The 16,079-nt window shown below is 40.7% G+C and overlaps 1 protein-coding gene across 4 annotated transcripts in view; it reads left to right on the top strand.

Moving 5' to 3' along the window:
* Window positions 1-16,079, top strand: part of PLCH1 (phospholipase C eta 1) — a 198,692-nt gene that overhangs the window by 112,447 nt on the left and 70,166 nt on the right. For 2 of the 4 annotated variants that reach the window (XM_074190792.1, XM_074190791.1), the window contains exons 3-4: window positions 8,438-8,681; window positions 14,693-14,822. In XM_074190792.1, coding sequence (XP_074046893.1) covers window positions 8,438-8,681; window positions 14,693-14,822 — 374 coding nt within the window. Of the gene's footprint in view, window positions 1-5,721; window positions 5,864-8,437; window positions 8,682-14,627; window positions 14,823-16,079 lie in introns of those variants that run through there. The other 2 variants (XM_074190793.1, XM_074190790.1) reach the window with 2 other exon arrangements.

Below are 16,079 nucleotides of genomic sequence, written 5' to 3'. Positions count from 1 at the left end.
CATTTATCAAAATACAGGAAAAAACCCAACAAAAACCAAAACCAAGTCCCCCAGATCCCTAGGTCAAAAATCTCTAGAATATAGGAATCATGAGGTGGAGTTTTCTCCAACTTCAGATCTTGCTGATAAGAATGAGTAGAAGAAATTCTTCATTGCTGTTGGTAGGCAAGAGATTGAATTTTTAAAAAAAAAATCTCCATGAACATTGCAGGAATCCTCTCAGTGTGAATTTCTTTAGTTTTCTTTTTTTGTTGATAAGCAAGCGTTTTGTGGTTAAGATGCATCATATGTGGCTTTTGGATTCATGGAAAAATTGACTGATGGAAAATAATAGGTTATTTGATTGTCCCCTTTGCTCTTGGATAGGTAAACTGGTAGTAAGAAGAAAGAACAATAGCCATAATTATATGCACGGAGAAGCCAGCCTAATTGATTAAACAAAAACAGAATGTACAATTGGAAATTTGCTGAATGGCACCACAGGTTTGAGGGAAGAGCATTAATGTTGTTGGAGCTGTGTTTTCTTTTTCTTCTTCCTTTTCTTCCTCCCTCCCTCCCTTCCTTCTTTCTTAATATTATAGAAATATAACCAGTATTTTCCTGAGAAAATCACTACCTGTTCCTCTATATTCCTAAGATTTTCATGGAGAAAAATCTTTCTGAAAGCCAAGTTTTAAACGGATCTCCTTAATTTTCCAATTAGCTTCAGCCTTCTGAGTTGAGATAATGTTCATAGTAGAAAGTCCTGGGCTTAGATACTGTCTCCAATATTCCTCATTTATAAGGTGACTCTGGGTAGCCTCTCCCTTAACTTCTTGGAACTTTAGGCAGCTCTTTTGGACTTATCTGCCAAATCAAAGATGAATTTTTATGGGGAAGTTCCCAATGAATGCCCCCATGTTTTAGAAAAGCACTGAGAAGAGTGTTGGACTCTGAGGCAAGAAGACTTGGATTCAAATCATACCTCAGATCCTTACAACCTGGGTGATGCTGGGCAAGTCAGCTCATCTCTCTGTCCCTCAGTTTACCCATCTGTCAAATGATGGGGTTTGACTCCGTGGGCTCTGATGTAGCTTCCACATCTAAATCTCTGCTCCTATGATGATTAAAGGTCAAATGTTAGAATTTGTATATTTGCCATGATTTTGCCTTTTGTGAGCCCACTGAGTTTAATTTTGATGGTCTATAAACTAGAGGATTGATTGATGAGATTGCATTTTTGCTTCAAGCATGAATTCCTGTAGACATTTATTGCATTCCTATGGTGTGAAGGGACCATTTAGTGATCCCAGGCAATGGTGGTTTGAATTCTCTGAGCATCATAGAAGGAACCCCAGAAATCATGGACTCCAATTCCCTCATTTGGAGATGAGGGAACCGAGACCCAGACACATGAACTGATTTGCCCAAGTTCACACAGAGAGTTGGTGACACTTTCTGGCTTGCAATCAGTTCCTCTGACTCCAAAGTCCATGTCCTTGTCCTTGGAATGGGTCTTACTGTAGAAACCATTCTTAGAAGCTCTTTGAAAACAATGACTGGCCTCCCCATCATCACGCTGCTGCCCACACAGGAGGGGCACCATTTCCTGTTTGCTGGCTGAATAAACTCTACCAAAGTTGGAAGGGCAGACTATAGAAGTCCTCCTTCCCCCTTAGAATATCCTACAGGTAACTAGTATGTTGATCCTAGCAGCCTGAGAATGTAGATGGAGAATTGGCCTTGGGGTTAGGGAGAGCCTATTGTTTAGTAAAGAAGTGTGAAGGCTTTAGTTGTTTTCAGTAAAACAATCATCCAAGAAATCCCAGAGGACAAGAGATGAAGCATCTATCTACCTCCTGAGAAAGAGCTAATGTTGTCTGAATATGGACTGAAGCAAGCTACTTTTCACACTCTTTCATCTTCCCCCTTTTATTTGAATTTTCCTTTTCAAAGTGACTAATATGGGAATGTTTTGTATTAAAAAAAAGAAGCAAGCCCTTGGTGGGTCCTGTCTCTGATGTGCATTTGCTGTGTGACCCTGGATAAATCACTTAATATCATGGCCTCACTTAACTACTATTGTAAGCTGCCAGAAGGCACTGCCCTGCTTTGGTAGAAGGATTTTCTTTTCCTGGCAGTCCCCTATGCCAGTGAAGCCACAGGTCCAGTGGCTAGTCCATGTGGTACATTCCTGGTCTTTACCGGTTTCTAAACTCGTAAAGACTACTGGTATGTGTTACCAGTAGTATTCTTTGCCTAGCTTTGGTCTTTACTGAATGGAGCCTCTCTCCAGACTGCCTTAGAAAACCAATTTCTATTTCTTTCCATCTGACTCTGACCCCAAAACAGTGATCCTTCCCATGCTCCTTTATCTCCAAGTGTATCCTCACTAGCTCTTTGCCCTGAATCCCCTTTTCCTCACAGTAATTATCGATTCGATTTACAAAGTCACTGAGGGCCGGCAATCTGAGATCTTCCACCGGCAGGCCGAGGGGAACTTTGACCCAAGTTGCTGTTTCACCATCTACCATGGAAACCACATGGAGTCTTGGACCTCATCACCTCCAACCCTGAGGAAGCGAGGACCTGGATCACGGGCTTGAAGTACCTGATGGCCGGAATCAGTGATGAAGACTCTCTCGCCAAACGTCGGAGAACCCACGACCAATATCCTTTGCTGAGATCTCAGCTCCGTGTGTGTGTGTGTGTGTGTGTGTGTATCTGTGAAGTGGCATGGTTGAAGGATGAAGTCCCAGGCTTGGGTCCTGTCCTGGAACCCTGACCCAGTCAACCTCTCAGTGTTCTAGGCTGTTGCTGTCCGTCTCAAATAGAAAGGGATTCCTGCAGCTACTTATTCACCTAGAAAACAATAAATTCACATTACTGATGTTGGACTATATTTCCATTTATTTTATTAAACATTTCCTTTTGTTCTGGCCAAATTCTAAGAAAATTCTCTCTTCTACCACACTTTCTCTTTCTCTCTACACAGAAACAATGACTTTCACTTTACCTGTCCAAGTATATTTCCCATGACTTCCCTTCACCCGCACTCAAGCTCTACTTAGACTAATTCAATAGTCTTCCCCCTGGAAGACCCTCCCCATACTTCTCTACTTATCTAAGAGTCTACTCCTCGGGCTCAGCTCAACATGAAACCATCCTTGACCATTCCAACTCAAACATGTTTCCTCTGTATTTGTTATTTTTAAATCTGAGGGAAGGAAAAAGAAGGGAAGGGAAGGGAACAGTCATGTATATAATGCCTTCTGTGTCTCAGGAATTGAACTAATTGTTTTTTACAAATATTATTTCAGGGACAACAAAGTGGTGCAGTAGATCGAACTCTGGGCCTGGAGTCAGTAGAACCCAAGTTCAAATTTGGCCTCAGATATTTGATATTTACTCCCTGTTTGATCTTGGTCAGGTCACTTAACCCTACTGTCTCCAAAAACAAAAAAAAAACCACAAAAAAATTTCATTTGATTCTCAAAGCAACCCTGCAGAGTAGGTTTTTATGATCCCCATTTTACAGGTAAGGAAACTGAAACTGAAGATTATGAAATGATTTGTCCAATGTCACATAGCTAGTGAGTATTTGAGGCTAAATTTGAACCCAGAGCTTCCTGATTCCAGGCCCAGAACTCTATTTATTGTGCCACTAGTTGCCGTTATTTGGAGGAGCTTCATCTAAATCCTGACCCTGATATTTCTACTTGTATGACTCTGGACAAGCCATTTGACTTCCAAAGGCTTCATTTTTTCTATTATATAAAACATTGATATGTGCAAGGGTTGAATTAGAAATGATTTCAGTCTCTTTCCAGTCCCAAATCTAATATTCAGTCTTTAGCACATGTTAGGGAATAGTAGGCACTTAATCAATGTATATTGATTGATTTGTTGACCAATTGCCTTGATGGCTAGTCAAGGTCTAAATGCCTCCACTAATTGCTGCCTGAACCACTCATGGAACATTTGTTTCCTTCCTTGATTTGCTAGCTACCTTCTCCTGGCTATATGTGGCTTACTTGTTTACTTCCTAGTCTAATATAGTTGCTGTCTTTGAGAATAGAAACTCTCTCTTCTGTTTCTTTATACCTTCCTCATTATTGTTTAGGGAGCCTAGCACATGGCAGACCATTGTTCCCAGGAGAGTGCATGCTCTTTGAGGTCAGGGACTAATTTATTTTTTGTATTTGTAGCCCAGCTCCAAGCACAGTTCCAGCACATAGTAGGTGTTCAATAAAATTCAATCGAATGGTAAATGTTCCAGAACCACACTTGATTTTGGGCTGCCTACTGTATATTATGAATTATTTTTTAGGAGTCAGTCAGTAATCTTTTGTAAAGAACCTCCTCTGTGCTGGACACTATATTAAGTGATGAGGATACAGTGATGGATTACTTCTAATCTTTGCTTTTCCTTTCTTTATATGATGAGGGGGAGAGATGATCTCAAAGGACTCTTCCAAGTTCTAATATTTTATAGTTCTTGCATATTTTTTCTCTCCCCGAATCCTTCTTGTAACCAAGGGTATAAAGGCAACCTAAGTGGCTGACCCTTAGGGAAATCAGGTCTATGACCTTGGTCTCAGCTCGGTCCATTTGAGTTAAGAAGTTTAGACCTGCCTAGTTTGTGTGATTTCATGTGTATAATGGACACTGCATTTCTTATTTATCTAATGGGTGAAGGAGGAAAAGATAGAAGGGAGAGAATTTGAAACTGAAAAAAAAAAGCCAAATCTATATTAGGTAACAGGACTTCACCTCTTGTCTAACCCTCTATCCAACAAGTATTATCCATTTCAATTCCAGATACAAATGCTGAAAATTAAATTTTTTATTTAGAAAAGGTTTATTCTTTGTGATTCAAAACAAAATATTTTTAGAAGTTTTATTAATTTTTCAAATACACACAGTCAACAGGCACTTATTAATCAATTTCTGTGTGACAATCACTGTGCTGATCTCTAGAATTACAAAAGAAAGACCCAAAAGTCCCTATTTTCAAGGGACTCACCTTCTAACATTCAAATTATTATAAACACAAGATATGCACAATTTAAATGGAAAGTCACCTTAAATATGCCTTTACATGGTACGTTCTAAAACATTAATTTAAATCTTTGATTTTGGTATTCCCAGTTTTTGAGTAATAAACAATTTCCACAGAGAAAAAAATCAATCTCAGTTTAACTCAGCAACCAATGTTCTATTTTAATTTGTGAGACTTTCAATTAAGATGGTGAAACTAAATTTTAGAAATAGTAAAATAAGACACCTTTTAAAACTGGCTATTTAAAAATCAAGAACACTTTGGTTGAGTTTGTTTGGAATGAATATAGATTCCATTGACAACTGCAAGTCAACATGAGTCTCATAACAGTAAACATGATTTGTTACTCAGGAAAAAGGATAGCTTTGGGAAAGCTTCATCATGATGGGTTTATTTGCCTTAAAAATCAAATCTACTTCCATGACCTGATCACACATTTCTTTAACAGATTAGTTTTCTTGGTTCCTTGAATCAAAATTGTTTTTCAGTTCCTGATGCCCTTGATTGCCAATCCAGTGTTTTGTGACATCAAGATACCTAGTAGCTGTGATGAGCCTGAACCAATTGTCTTTTAGTTTTTGATGTTACGAACCCAATGTTTTGTCTGACATCAAGATTTGTAGGAAGTGTGTCTTTGTTGAGCAGGGGTTAAATATATTCTTGTCTTCTTTACAGTTGAAAGATGCATGAGTGTAATGCAGTCTGGGACCCAGATGATCAAACTGAAGAGTGGAAGCAAAGGCCTCGTCCGGCTCTTTTACCTGGATGAACATCGAACAAGGCTGCGATGGAGACCCTCCCGGAAGAGCGAGAAGGCAAAAAGTAATGTTGACCTTTTTGGTTCATTTTCTCTCTGGGATTAGTATTAGACAAGTGATTCTTAAGCTTCTTTTGGTGTCATGGAGCCTGGTAAAGATTATAGACTCTCAGGGTTTTAAGAATGTAAAATAAAATAGTCAGGATTACACAGGAAATCATTATATTGGAAATACATTTATCAAAATACAGGAAAAAACCCAACAAAAACCAAAACCAAGTCCCCCAGATCCCTAGGTCAAAAATCTCTAGAATATAGGAATCATGAGGTGGAGTTTTCTCCAACTTCAGATCTTGCTGATAAGAATGAGTAGAAGAAATTCTTCATTGCTGTTGGTAGGCAAGAGATTGAATTTTTAAAAAAAAAATCTCCATGAACATTGCAGGAATCCTCTCAGTGTGAATTTCTTTAGTTTTCTTTTTTTGTTGATAAGCAAGCGTTTTGTGGTTAAGATGCATCATATGTGGCTTTTGGATTCATGGAAAAATTGACTGATGGAAAATAATAGGTTATTTGATTGTCCCCTTTGCTCTTGGATAGGTAAACTGGTAGTAAGAAGAAAGAACAATAGCCATAATTATATGCACGGAGAAGCCAGCCTAATTGATTAAACAAAAACAGAATGTACAATTGGAAATTTGCTGAATGGCACCACAGGTTTGAGGGAAGAGCATTAATGTTGTTGGAGCTGTGTTTTCTTTTTCTTCTTCCTTTTCTTCCTCCCTCCCTCCCTTCCTTCTTTCTTAATATTATAGAAATATAACCAGTATTTTCCTGAGAAAATCACTACCTGTTCCTCTATATTCCTAAGATTTTCATGGAGAAAAATCTTTCTGAAAGCCAAGTTTTAAACGGATCTCCTTAATTTTCCAATTAGCTTCAGCCTTCTGAGTTGAGATAATGTTCATAGTAGAAAGTCCTGGGCTTAGATACTGTCTCCAATATTCCTCATTTATAAGGTGACTCTGGGTAGCCTCTCCCTTAACTTCTTGGAACTTTAGGCAGCTCTTTTGGACTTATCTGCCAAATCAAAGATGAATTTTTATGGGGAAGTTCCCAATGAATGCCCCCATGTTTTAGAAAAGCACTGAGAAGAGTGTTGGACTCTGAGGCAAGAAGACTTGGATTCAAATCATACCTCAGATCCTTACAACCTGGGTGATGCTGGGCAAGTCAGCTCATCTCTCTGTCCCTCAGTTTACCCATCTGTCAAATGATGGGGTTTGACTCCGTGGGCTCTGATGTAGCTTCCACATCTAAATCTCTGCTCCTATGATGATTAAAGGTCAAATGTTAGAATTTGTATATTTGCCATGATTTTGCCTTTTGTGAGCCCACTGAGTTTAATTTTGATGGTCTATAAACTAGAGGATTGATTGATGAGATTGCATTTTTGCTTCAAGCATGAATTCCTGTAGACATTTATTGCATTCCTATGGTGTGAAGGGACCATTTAGTGATCCCAGGCAATGGTGGTTTGAATTCTCTGAGCATCATAGAAGGAACCCCAGAAATCATGGACTCCAATTCCCTCATTTGGAGATGAGGGAACCGAGACCCAGACACATGAACTGATTTGCCCAAGTTCACACAGAGAGTTGGTGACACTTTCTGGCTTGCAATCAGTTCCTCTGACTCCAAAGTCCATGTCCTTGTCCTTGGAATGGTCTTACTGTAGAAACCATTCTTAGAAGCTCTTTGAAAACAATGACTGGCCTCCCCATCATCACGCTGCTGCCCACACAGGAGGGGCACCATTCCTGTTTGCTGGCTGAATAAACTCTACCAAAGTTGGAAGGGCAGACTATAGAAGTCCTCCTTCCCCCTTAGAATATCCTACAGGTAACTAGTATGTTGATCCTAGCAGCCTGAGAATGTAGATGGAGAATTGGCCTTGGGGTTAGGGAGAGCCTATTGTTTAGTAAAGAAGTGTGAAGGCTTTAGTTGTTTTCAGTAAAACAATCATCCAAGAAATCCCAGAGGACAAGAGATGAAGCATCTATCTACCTCCTGAGAAAGAGCTAATGTTGTCTGAATATGGACTGAAGCAAGCTACTTTTCACACTCTTTCATCTTCCCCCCTTTTATTTGAATTTTCCTTTTCAAAGTGACTAATATGGGAATGTTTTGTATTAAAAAAAAGAAGCAAGCCCTTGGTGGGTCCTGTCTCTGATGTGCATTTGCTGTGTGACCCTGGATAAATCACTTAATATCATGGCCTCACTTAACTACTATTGTAAGCTGCCAGAAGGCACTGCCCTGCTTTGGTAGAAGGATTTTCTTTTCCTGGCAGTCCCCTATGCCAGTGAAGCTACAGGTCCAGTGGCTAGTCCATGTGGTACATTCCTGGTCTTTACCGGTTTCTAAACTCGTAAAGACTACTGGTATGTGTTACCAGTAGTATTCTTTGCCTAGCTTTGGTCTTTACTGAATGGAGCCTCTCTCCAGACTGCCTTAGAAAACCAATTTCTATTTCTTTCCATCTGACTCTGACCCCAAAACAGTGATCCTTCCCATGCTCCTTTATCTCCAAGTGTATCCTCACTAGCTCTTTGCCCTGAATCCCCTTTTCCTCACAGTAATTATCGATTCGATTTACAAAGTCACTGAGGGCCGGCAATCTGAGATCTTCCACCGGCAGGCCGAGGGGAACTTTGACCCAAGTTGCTGTTTCACCATCTACCATGGAAACCACATGGAGTCATTGGACCTCATCACCTCCAACCCTGAGGAAGCGAGGACCTGGATCACGGGCTTGAAGTACCTGATGGCCGGAATCAGTGATGAAGACTCTCTCGCCAAACGTCGGAGAACCCACGACCAATATCCTTTGCTGAGATCTCAGCTCCGTGTGTGTGTGTGTGTGTGTATCTGTGAAGTGGCATGGTTGAAGGATGAAGTCCCAGGCTTGGGTCCTGTCCTGGAACCCTGACCCAGTCAACCTCTCAGTGTTCTAGGCTGTTGCTGTCTGTCTCAAATAGAAAGGGATTCCTGCAGCTACTTATTCACCTAGAAAACAATAAATTCACATTACTGATGTTGGACTATATTTCCATTTATTTTATTAAACATTTCCTTTTGTTCTGGCCAAATTCTAGTCAACTCTCCAAGACTGTCTCCTAGAGAAAGGATTGATCTTTTTTTAATTGACTTTTTTGTGAGGGGGGAAATATTTTATAATTAATATATAAAATCTCAGTAAGAAATCATGTCAAATGACAGAAACATCCAGCTTATGTAAGAATAATAATAACAAAAAAAAATACTCTGTGCATAATAAATGCCAATCTTCTTTGGTAAAGGAGGTTTTTTTAACCTTGCTCTTTTCAAAGCAATGAAATCACAAATCATGCCCATTCCCATTCCCATTTAAAAAATTTTGGTTCTAATGCACATCTATAACTTTGTGAGGACTTGACCTACTTTGTTTTCTTAGTTTTGAAATTCAGAGTTGGGTCTTGCTCCTCTCCATTGTCATGCCACTGGGTTCCCTTTTTCCTTTGGCATCCACAACACAAGACTGAAAGCTTCAGACAGTCTAAGCTTTGACACAGACTTCTTCCATCACCCATGAATGTTTGCCTCAGGTGAGCTTCCTTCCACTTAGGTCTCCTGGTCAGGATGATGAATGCATCATAGAGGTCTTCGTCTTTCAGAAGAAACTTGCAATTATCTCTCATAAAGTAATATAATAATAACCTATGGAAAATCTTTTTTTTTTCTTTGATTGGAGTCTCTTTCCTTGGCTATGCAATGGCCCCTGAGTAAAGTAACAGTCCAGGGAAAGTCAAATTATCATAGTTGTGTATAATGCTCATGATACCAATACTAATTATTCATGCAGTGATTTTAAAATTTTCAGTGCCCTTGCAGGTCATTTTACAGATGAGGAAACTGAGGTCCAGGGAAGCAAAGCCTCACAGGTAGCAAATGACTGAGACTAGAGGATCCTAGAGTCAGAATGAACCTCAGGACTAGTCCTCATTTTTAGGTGAGGAAACTGAGCCCAGAAGAACTAGAGCAAACTATAAAAGCTTGCCTGCCACAGCAGCAACAATAACGACCAGCTGCTAGGGATTTGCCTGCGACAGCACAATTAGATTATGGAGGCCAGATTCAAATGTGGGCCTACTCTGCCAGCCCTCTGCTCACTACCTTCTATTATGGATAGATCCCTGAGCTTGAATTTAGTGATGAGGCAACTCAGAGTAGTCCCAAAAACCTAGACTTTTGTCAGGAGACCTGGGTGAGAATCCTGGCTCTGACGCTGGCTGGCTCCATGACCAAGGGCAAGTCAATCTGCTTTAGTTTCACACATAAAGGAAACAGCGAGGCATAGACTGCCTAGCTTACAAGACTGTTGGGAGGAGATTGGGAAGGTGAGTCTGTCATTACTAACATCTCCTTGCTCTCATAGAAAAGTTTAGCCCCTATCTTGTCCTAGATGGAGGGAGTTCTTGTGGTTTCTGTGGGCTGCCTTCCACTTAGATGGTTCTGTGTTCTCACTGTCACTAGGAAGGGGTCTGTTTGTGTGTGTGTGTCTGTGTCTGTGTGTCTGTGTCTATGTGTGTGTCCTGACATGCTCCTTGGATAGGAAATGTCATGGATTTATACTGATCCATTTGAATGAAGATGCGTTGGATGTTCAGCTAGGCTGAACAGTGCAGTGAACACATTGTCACCTGCAGATGTCTGTGATACACACAGACACACAGACACACACCCTGTTACATCTACTTTGCATCTCTGTTAGTTAGACTTAGATTCTCATCGGGAACAATAACGATTTCTAACATCCATGTAATATTTAAAAGTTTGCCTGGTGTTTACGTAAATGACCTAAATTAAACCTGCCCTGAATAAGACACTGTGCCAAGAACACAAAGGGAGAAATGAAAGAGTCCCTGCCCTCAAGGAGATTATATTCTTCCAGGGAAGACAAGATATTTGTTTAGTTTTGCATTTGCCCACGTTCCCTCTAACATTTGTCATTCTCCTGTTCCATCCTGGTAGCCAGTCTTGTAGTTACGGGATGATGCCTCAGGATTGTTTCCATTCAGATTTCGTCAGTCAGTAGTGATTTAGAGCATCTTCTCATCTGGCTATAGAGAGCTTTGATTCATTCATCTGAAAACAGGCACACTGAAGATGCTTAATATATGTTCATTGATTGTTTTTAAATATGGCCACAAATGCTTTCTCCCCTTCTTAGAAGCTAGCTGCCCTCTCCAGGAGCAATGAAAATGGCCTCATCCCTCCCAGGATTTGGTCCATGCAGCATTTCAGGTTGTCGTGTTTATGTTTTTGCTTTTGTCTCTTCTCGAGGTATTAGAAAGTCCTCTAGGATTGCTTTTACCTCCTGCAGCTTTATTTCAGGTGAACGTTTCCTCACCTCCAGCGGCTGGGGAGGATGGCATCCTGGGGCATCAGGGCATTTCATTAAACTCACTTTCCTTACAGTGATGGCACATCACACATACCTCCATTTATTATGTTCATGATCAGTGTTTTAGAAGCCACTCCGGTTTTGTTTGTGTCTTCCTTCTGGGGACTGGCAGCTTGCCATGTTTATATTATCAAGGTCAGCAGGTTAGGAGCTGTAACATAAAATAATGTGAAATCTGAAAAAAAAACCATGAGCTGGAAAGAGACCATAGCTCCAGTAGTGACTGAGAGATAATCTTGCCAGAAGTGTGGTAGATGCTTATGCTGCAGGAGGAGAGAGGAGATGGGTAAAGGGATCTGTCCAGGTAAATTGAATAGAATAGATTAAGGCTCTTTCATTCTTTTTGGATTTCACTTAAGACTAAGAATTTCAGAGGTAAATAGACATTGAATAAAGGAGAAGATAAATTTTAAATAGTAAAAAAAAAAACCCCTCTAAGTTAAAATGTAATGTAGTCCCTCCATGTGATCATAGACATATTAGACCAGGAAAGAAATGACATTCTATCTCTTGCAGAAGGGGAAAAAAAAGGAATAAAAGGATAAATTTGGCGTTCAAAGCTCTCTGTACACTGTCTCCTACCTATTTTTTCATCTCTATTTCCCTCTACTCTCTTTAACTTACTCTATGCAACTAATTTGATCTCAGCCTGTGTTTAACCTTTGTGAGTCTTGTGGACTGTCCCTCCCTCTATATCTCTCTTGAAACCCTTCTCCTCTCCAACCTATTCATCAGGAGCCACCTATTCCAAGAAGCCTTGGTTTATTGATGAGCCCGGATGAGAGCTATCTTCCTCAGTGACAGCTAGGTAGTGCCACAATGCAGAAAGCCCTGGGTCTGGGGTCAGAAAGACCCAAGTGCAAGTTCAGTCTTAGCTCCTCACTAGTTGTGTGACCCTGGCCAAATCACTAAACCTCTAACTACTTCAGTTTCCCCATCTCTAAAATGGGGATAATAATAATGATAGCACCTACTTTTCAGGGTTGTTACGACGATAACGTGAGATACTAGTTACAAAGCAATACTTAAATAGCAAAATTAGGTGGTACGTTAGCTGGAGTAAGGAAATTTCATCTTCCTGAGTTCAAATCTATCTCAGATGCTTGTTAGCTGGATAAGTCAGATGTTTGCCTCAGTTTCCTCATCTGTAAAATGAGCCAGAGAAGGAGATAGCAAAGCAAATGGGATTATGAAGAGCTGGACACAGTTGAAAATGCAAAATACTGTTATTTTCTATTATATTGTTATGATCTTTTATTTATCTCCCTTATATTTATTTATTTATTCATCTATCCATCCATCCATTCATTTATATATCTAAAGACCTATCTGTGTAACTATCTATCTCTTTATTTATTTTGGTGCTTTTCTTTTTTGTGACCAGGATATGAGGTCCTCATGGGCAGAACATTTTTTAAAAGTTTTGAATTGTTAGTACCCAGAGTCTTACCTTACACATAGTAGACACTCATTATTTTAGTTGAATTGTGTCCCGTACTGTGTTGAATAAGAGACTCTGTACTCCCACTGTATTTTTAACATTGCTTTGCAGTTTCTCATAGAAAATTCATCTGCTTTTTATTCATCTTATTCATCTTAACCCTTCTCAGCTTTATATAACCAGAAAAATCCTCTCCCCTTTTGATTTTCTGGGCATATTAAATATGAATAATTTACTCAGAGTTCCCTCGGAAGCCCATGTCTTCCTTAATCATGAAACACACTTTGAGATATCAGAATATTTAACTTGCAATTGGTTCTTTTGTGTGTATGTGTGTGTGTGTGTGTGATATTACCAGAGGGAAGGTAGGGGTGTGTGTGTGTGTGTGTGTGTGTGTGTGTGTATTTAAACCAAATCCTTCTGTTAAGAGATTATGGCATCATGGGATTTAGAACTCAAAGGGGTGGATCACATCATTCAGTCCAAGCTGCCTCCCCTTCCTCCTCTCCCCCTATACTTTCTAGGTGAGGAAAATGAGGCCTAGAGAGTGTTAGCAAAAAGGGGTGGCTAGGTGGTGCAGTGGATAGAGCTCTGGCCTTGGAGTCAGGAGTACCTAAGTTCAAATCCAGGCTCAGACACCTAATAATTACCTAGCTGTGTGACCTTGGGCAAGTCACTTGACCCCATTGCCTTGCAAAAAAAAAGAAAGAAAAAGAAAGAGAGTTAGCACAAGAATTGTCCAGGGCATGGTTGGGATTCAACTGCAAGATTCTTTCCACTATAGCAAGAAAAGGGAAAACACCCTGGTCCAGAAAATCTGTACCTTGGAGAGAGGGGACCTGAACATAGTTTTTGGCCTCCTCAGTCCTTGCCTAATGTTCTTCCTGAAGGGTTTAATTATAACCAAGAGCCAGATCTAACTTTTTTTTTTTAGGTTTTTGTAAGAAAGTGGGGTTAAGTGGCTTGCCCAAGGCCACACAGCTAGGCAGTTATTAAGTGTCTAAGACCAGATTTGAACCCGGGTATACTGACTCCAGGGCAGGTGCTCTATCCACTGAGCCACCTAGCTGCACCCCCAGTCTAACATTTAAAAATATTAAAATGCTTGCAAAAGCACTTTATGATCTGATCACCTATAGTATGTTTGTGTGTGTGTGTGTATTGTCCCTACATTCTAAACATGTAAAATATGTTTAAATCTATTTAGAATAGTCCCACCCACCTAGTTTAATTGATTTATCATATATTTATTATTTGAATCTAACTCATTTTTCATTTATTTAATTTAGGGTAGTAAGTGTGGATAGAGTGCCAGGCCTAGAGTCAGGAAGACTTGAGTTCAAATTTAGCCTCAGACACTTCTGGCTATGTGACCCTGAGCAAGTCACTTATCCTTTGCCTCAATTTTCTCATCTATCAAATGAGCTGGAGAAGGAAATAGCAAACAACTCCCGTATTTCTGCTGAGAAAATCTCAAATAGAGTCACAAAGAGTCTGACATTACTGAAACAAGTGAACAACATTTGTTGTTTAATTATTTTATCATTTCTTTGTGGGATCCTTGGGAGATGGGCTTTGCCTTGTGAGAAATGGGAAACCCATTAGTGAGAAACTCTGCCTGAAGAGGGTTGGAGAAAGGTGCTGGAGAGACCCTTGGGTGGGGTGTTGTACCTGAGGAAGGAACCAGAAAAGGAGGGAGCTCAGAACACAGCTGAGATGGGGTGCTTGAAACTGGGAGCAGGGACCTGGATTCTTGGGCTACAGAGCATTCGGGGACATGAGCCGCCTGCTATGGATGCCATGGGTGATGCCATGGGTGTAACTGCCAGTGTGCAGAGTGGGAATTGGTTTGCTGTAGGCAGAGCCAGAGGCAAGCCGAAGAATGTCCAGATTTCTCTTTCCCTTTGGGAGATTTGGAGGAATATTTCCTTGACCTCTGGGCCTCACATGGGTGAAGCAGACCTTCGAGGAGGCTGACAAGAATGGGGATGGCTTATTGAATATCGAAGAGATCCACCAACTGATGCATAAACTCAATGTGAACCTACCCCGGAGAAAAGTCCGTCAAATGTTTCAGGTAAGCTATATCTGTAGGGACCAAGGAGAAAGGAACCCCTTGGTTTCTTTGGTGGGGCATATGCATATTCTGGTATATGGGTCATACCCAGGACAGATCTGGGTTCAAGTCCTGTATTTGACATACACTGGCTGTATGACTTTAATCTAGTCATTTAACCTCTCAGTGTCTCAAGAGATTCTTCTAAGGCTTTAAGTTCTAAGGGAGTTGCCACCTGAATTTCTTTTTTGGGGGGGGGGGGGACTTTTTTTAAAAAAAATTTTTGTAAGGCAATGGGGGGCGTTAAGTGGCTTGCCCAAGGCCACACAGCTAGGTAATTATTGAGTGTCTGAGACCGGATTTGAACCCAGGTCCTCCTGACTCCAGGGCCGGTGCTTTATCCACTGTGCCACCTAGCTGCCCCTAAAAGTCCATTGTGTTTCTTTTTTTTTAAAAGTTTTTTCAAGGCAATGGGGGGGGGTTAAGTGGCGTGCCCGAGGTCACACAGCTGGGTAATTATTAAGTATCTGAGACTGGCTTTGAACCCAGGTACTCCTGACTCCACGGCCGGTGTTCTATCCACCTGCCACCTTAGCCGCCCCTCCTCTGAATTTCTGAATGGCATTGTCACACCGGGAGCTTCCCCTCACTGGTGAAATCATAGGTGTGGAACTTTTCCTCTCCTCTGTCCTCACCCCAACAACAAGAGCAGCTAGATGGCACAGTGGATAGAACACTGGCCTTGGAGTAAGGAGGACAGGAGTTCGAATCCAGTCTTAGACATTAACCAGCTCTGTGACCTTGGACAACTCACTTAACTCTGCCTCGCATCCAGGACCATCTCCAGTTGAATGATTCATATCTGGCTACTGGACTTGGATGGCTCTGGAGGAGAAAATGAGGCTGGTGACTTAGCACAGCTCCCCCACCCCCTAACTCCAATTCAGTTCATGTGCTTGTCATGGTCTTCTTTGAGAATGAAGGACAAAACACATTCATTCATTCATTTTGGGGGCAGCTAGGTGGCACAGTGGATAGAGCAAACATTAATTCCAACAACAAATAATAACAGAGAGATTTACTTGGTTGGAGAAATCGGAATACCTTTTCCTCTGCCTCTCCAACCATTTCACCCTGTTCCATAATGATTTTTCTTTTTCTTTTTTTTTAATTGGCTTTTCATGAAAGGGAACGCAATACAATGGCTGTGCCTCATTCTAAAATGCTCATTTTTATTCCGATAAAATAAGATGTGACTACTTGAGTCATAGAATCTGG

Source organism: Macrotis lagotis, chromosome 6, assembly GCF_037893015.1.
Source record: "Macrotis lagotis isolate mMagLag1 chromosome 6, bilby.v1.9.chrom.fasta, whole genome shotgun sequence".
NCBI classification, from domain to species: domain Eukaryota; kingdom Metazoa; phylum Chordata; class Mammalia; order Peramelemorphia; family Peramelidae; genus Macrotis; species Macrotis lagotis.
The sequence above is the reverse complement of the archived record's forward strand: the minus strand, read 5'-3'. Positions and strand labels throughout refer to the sequence as shown.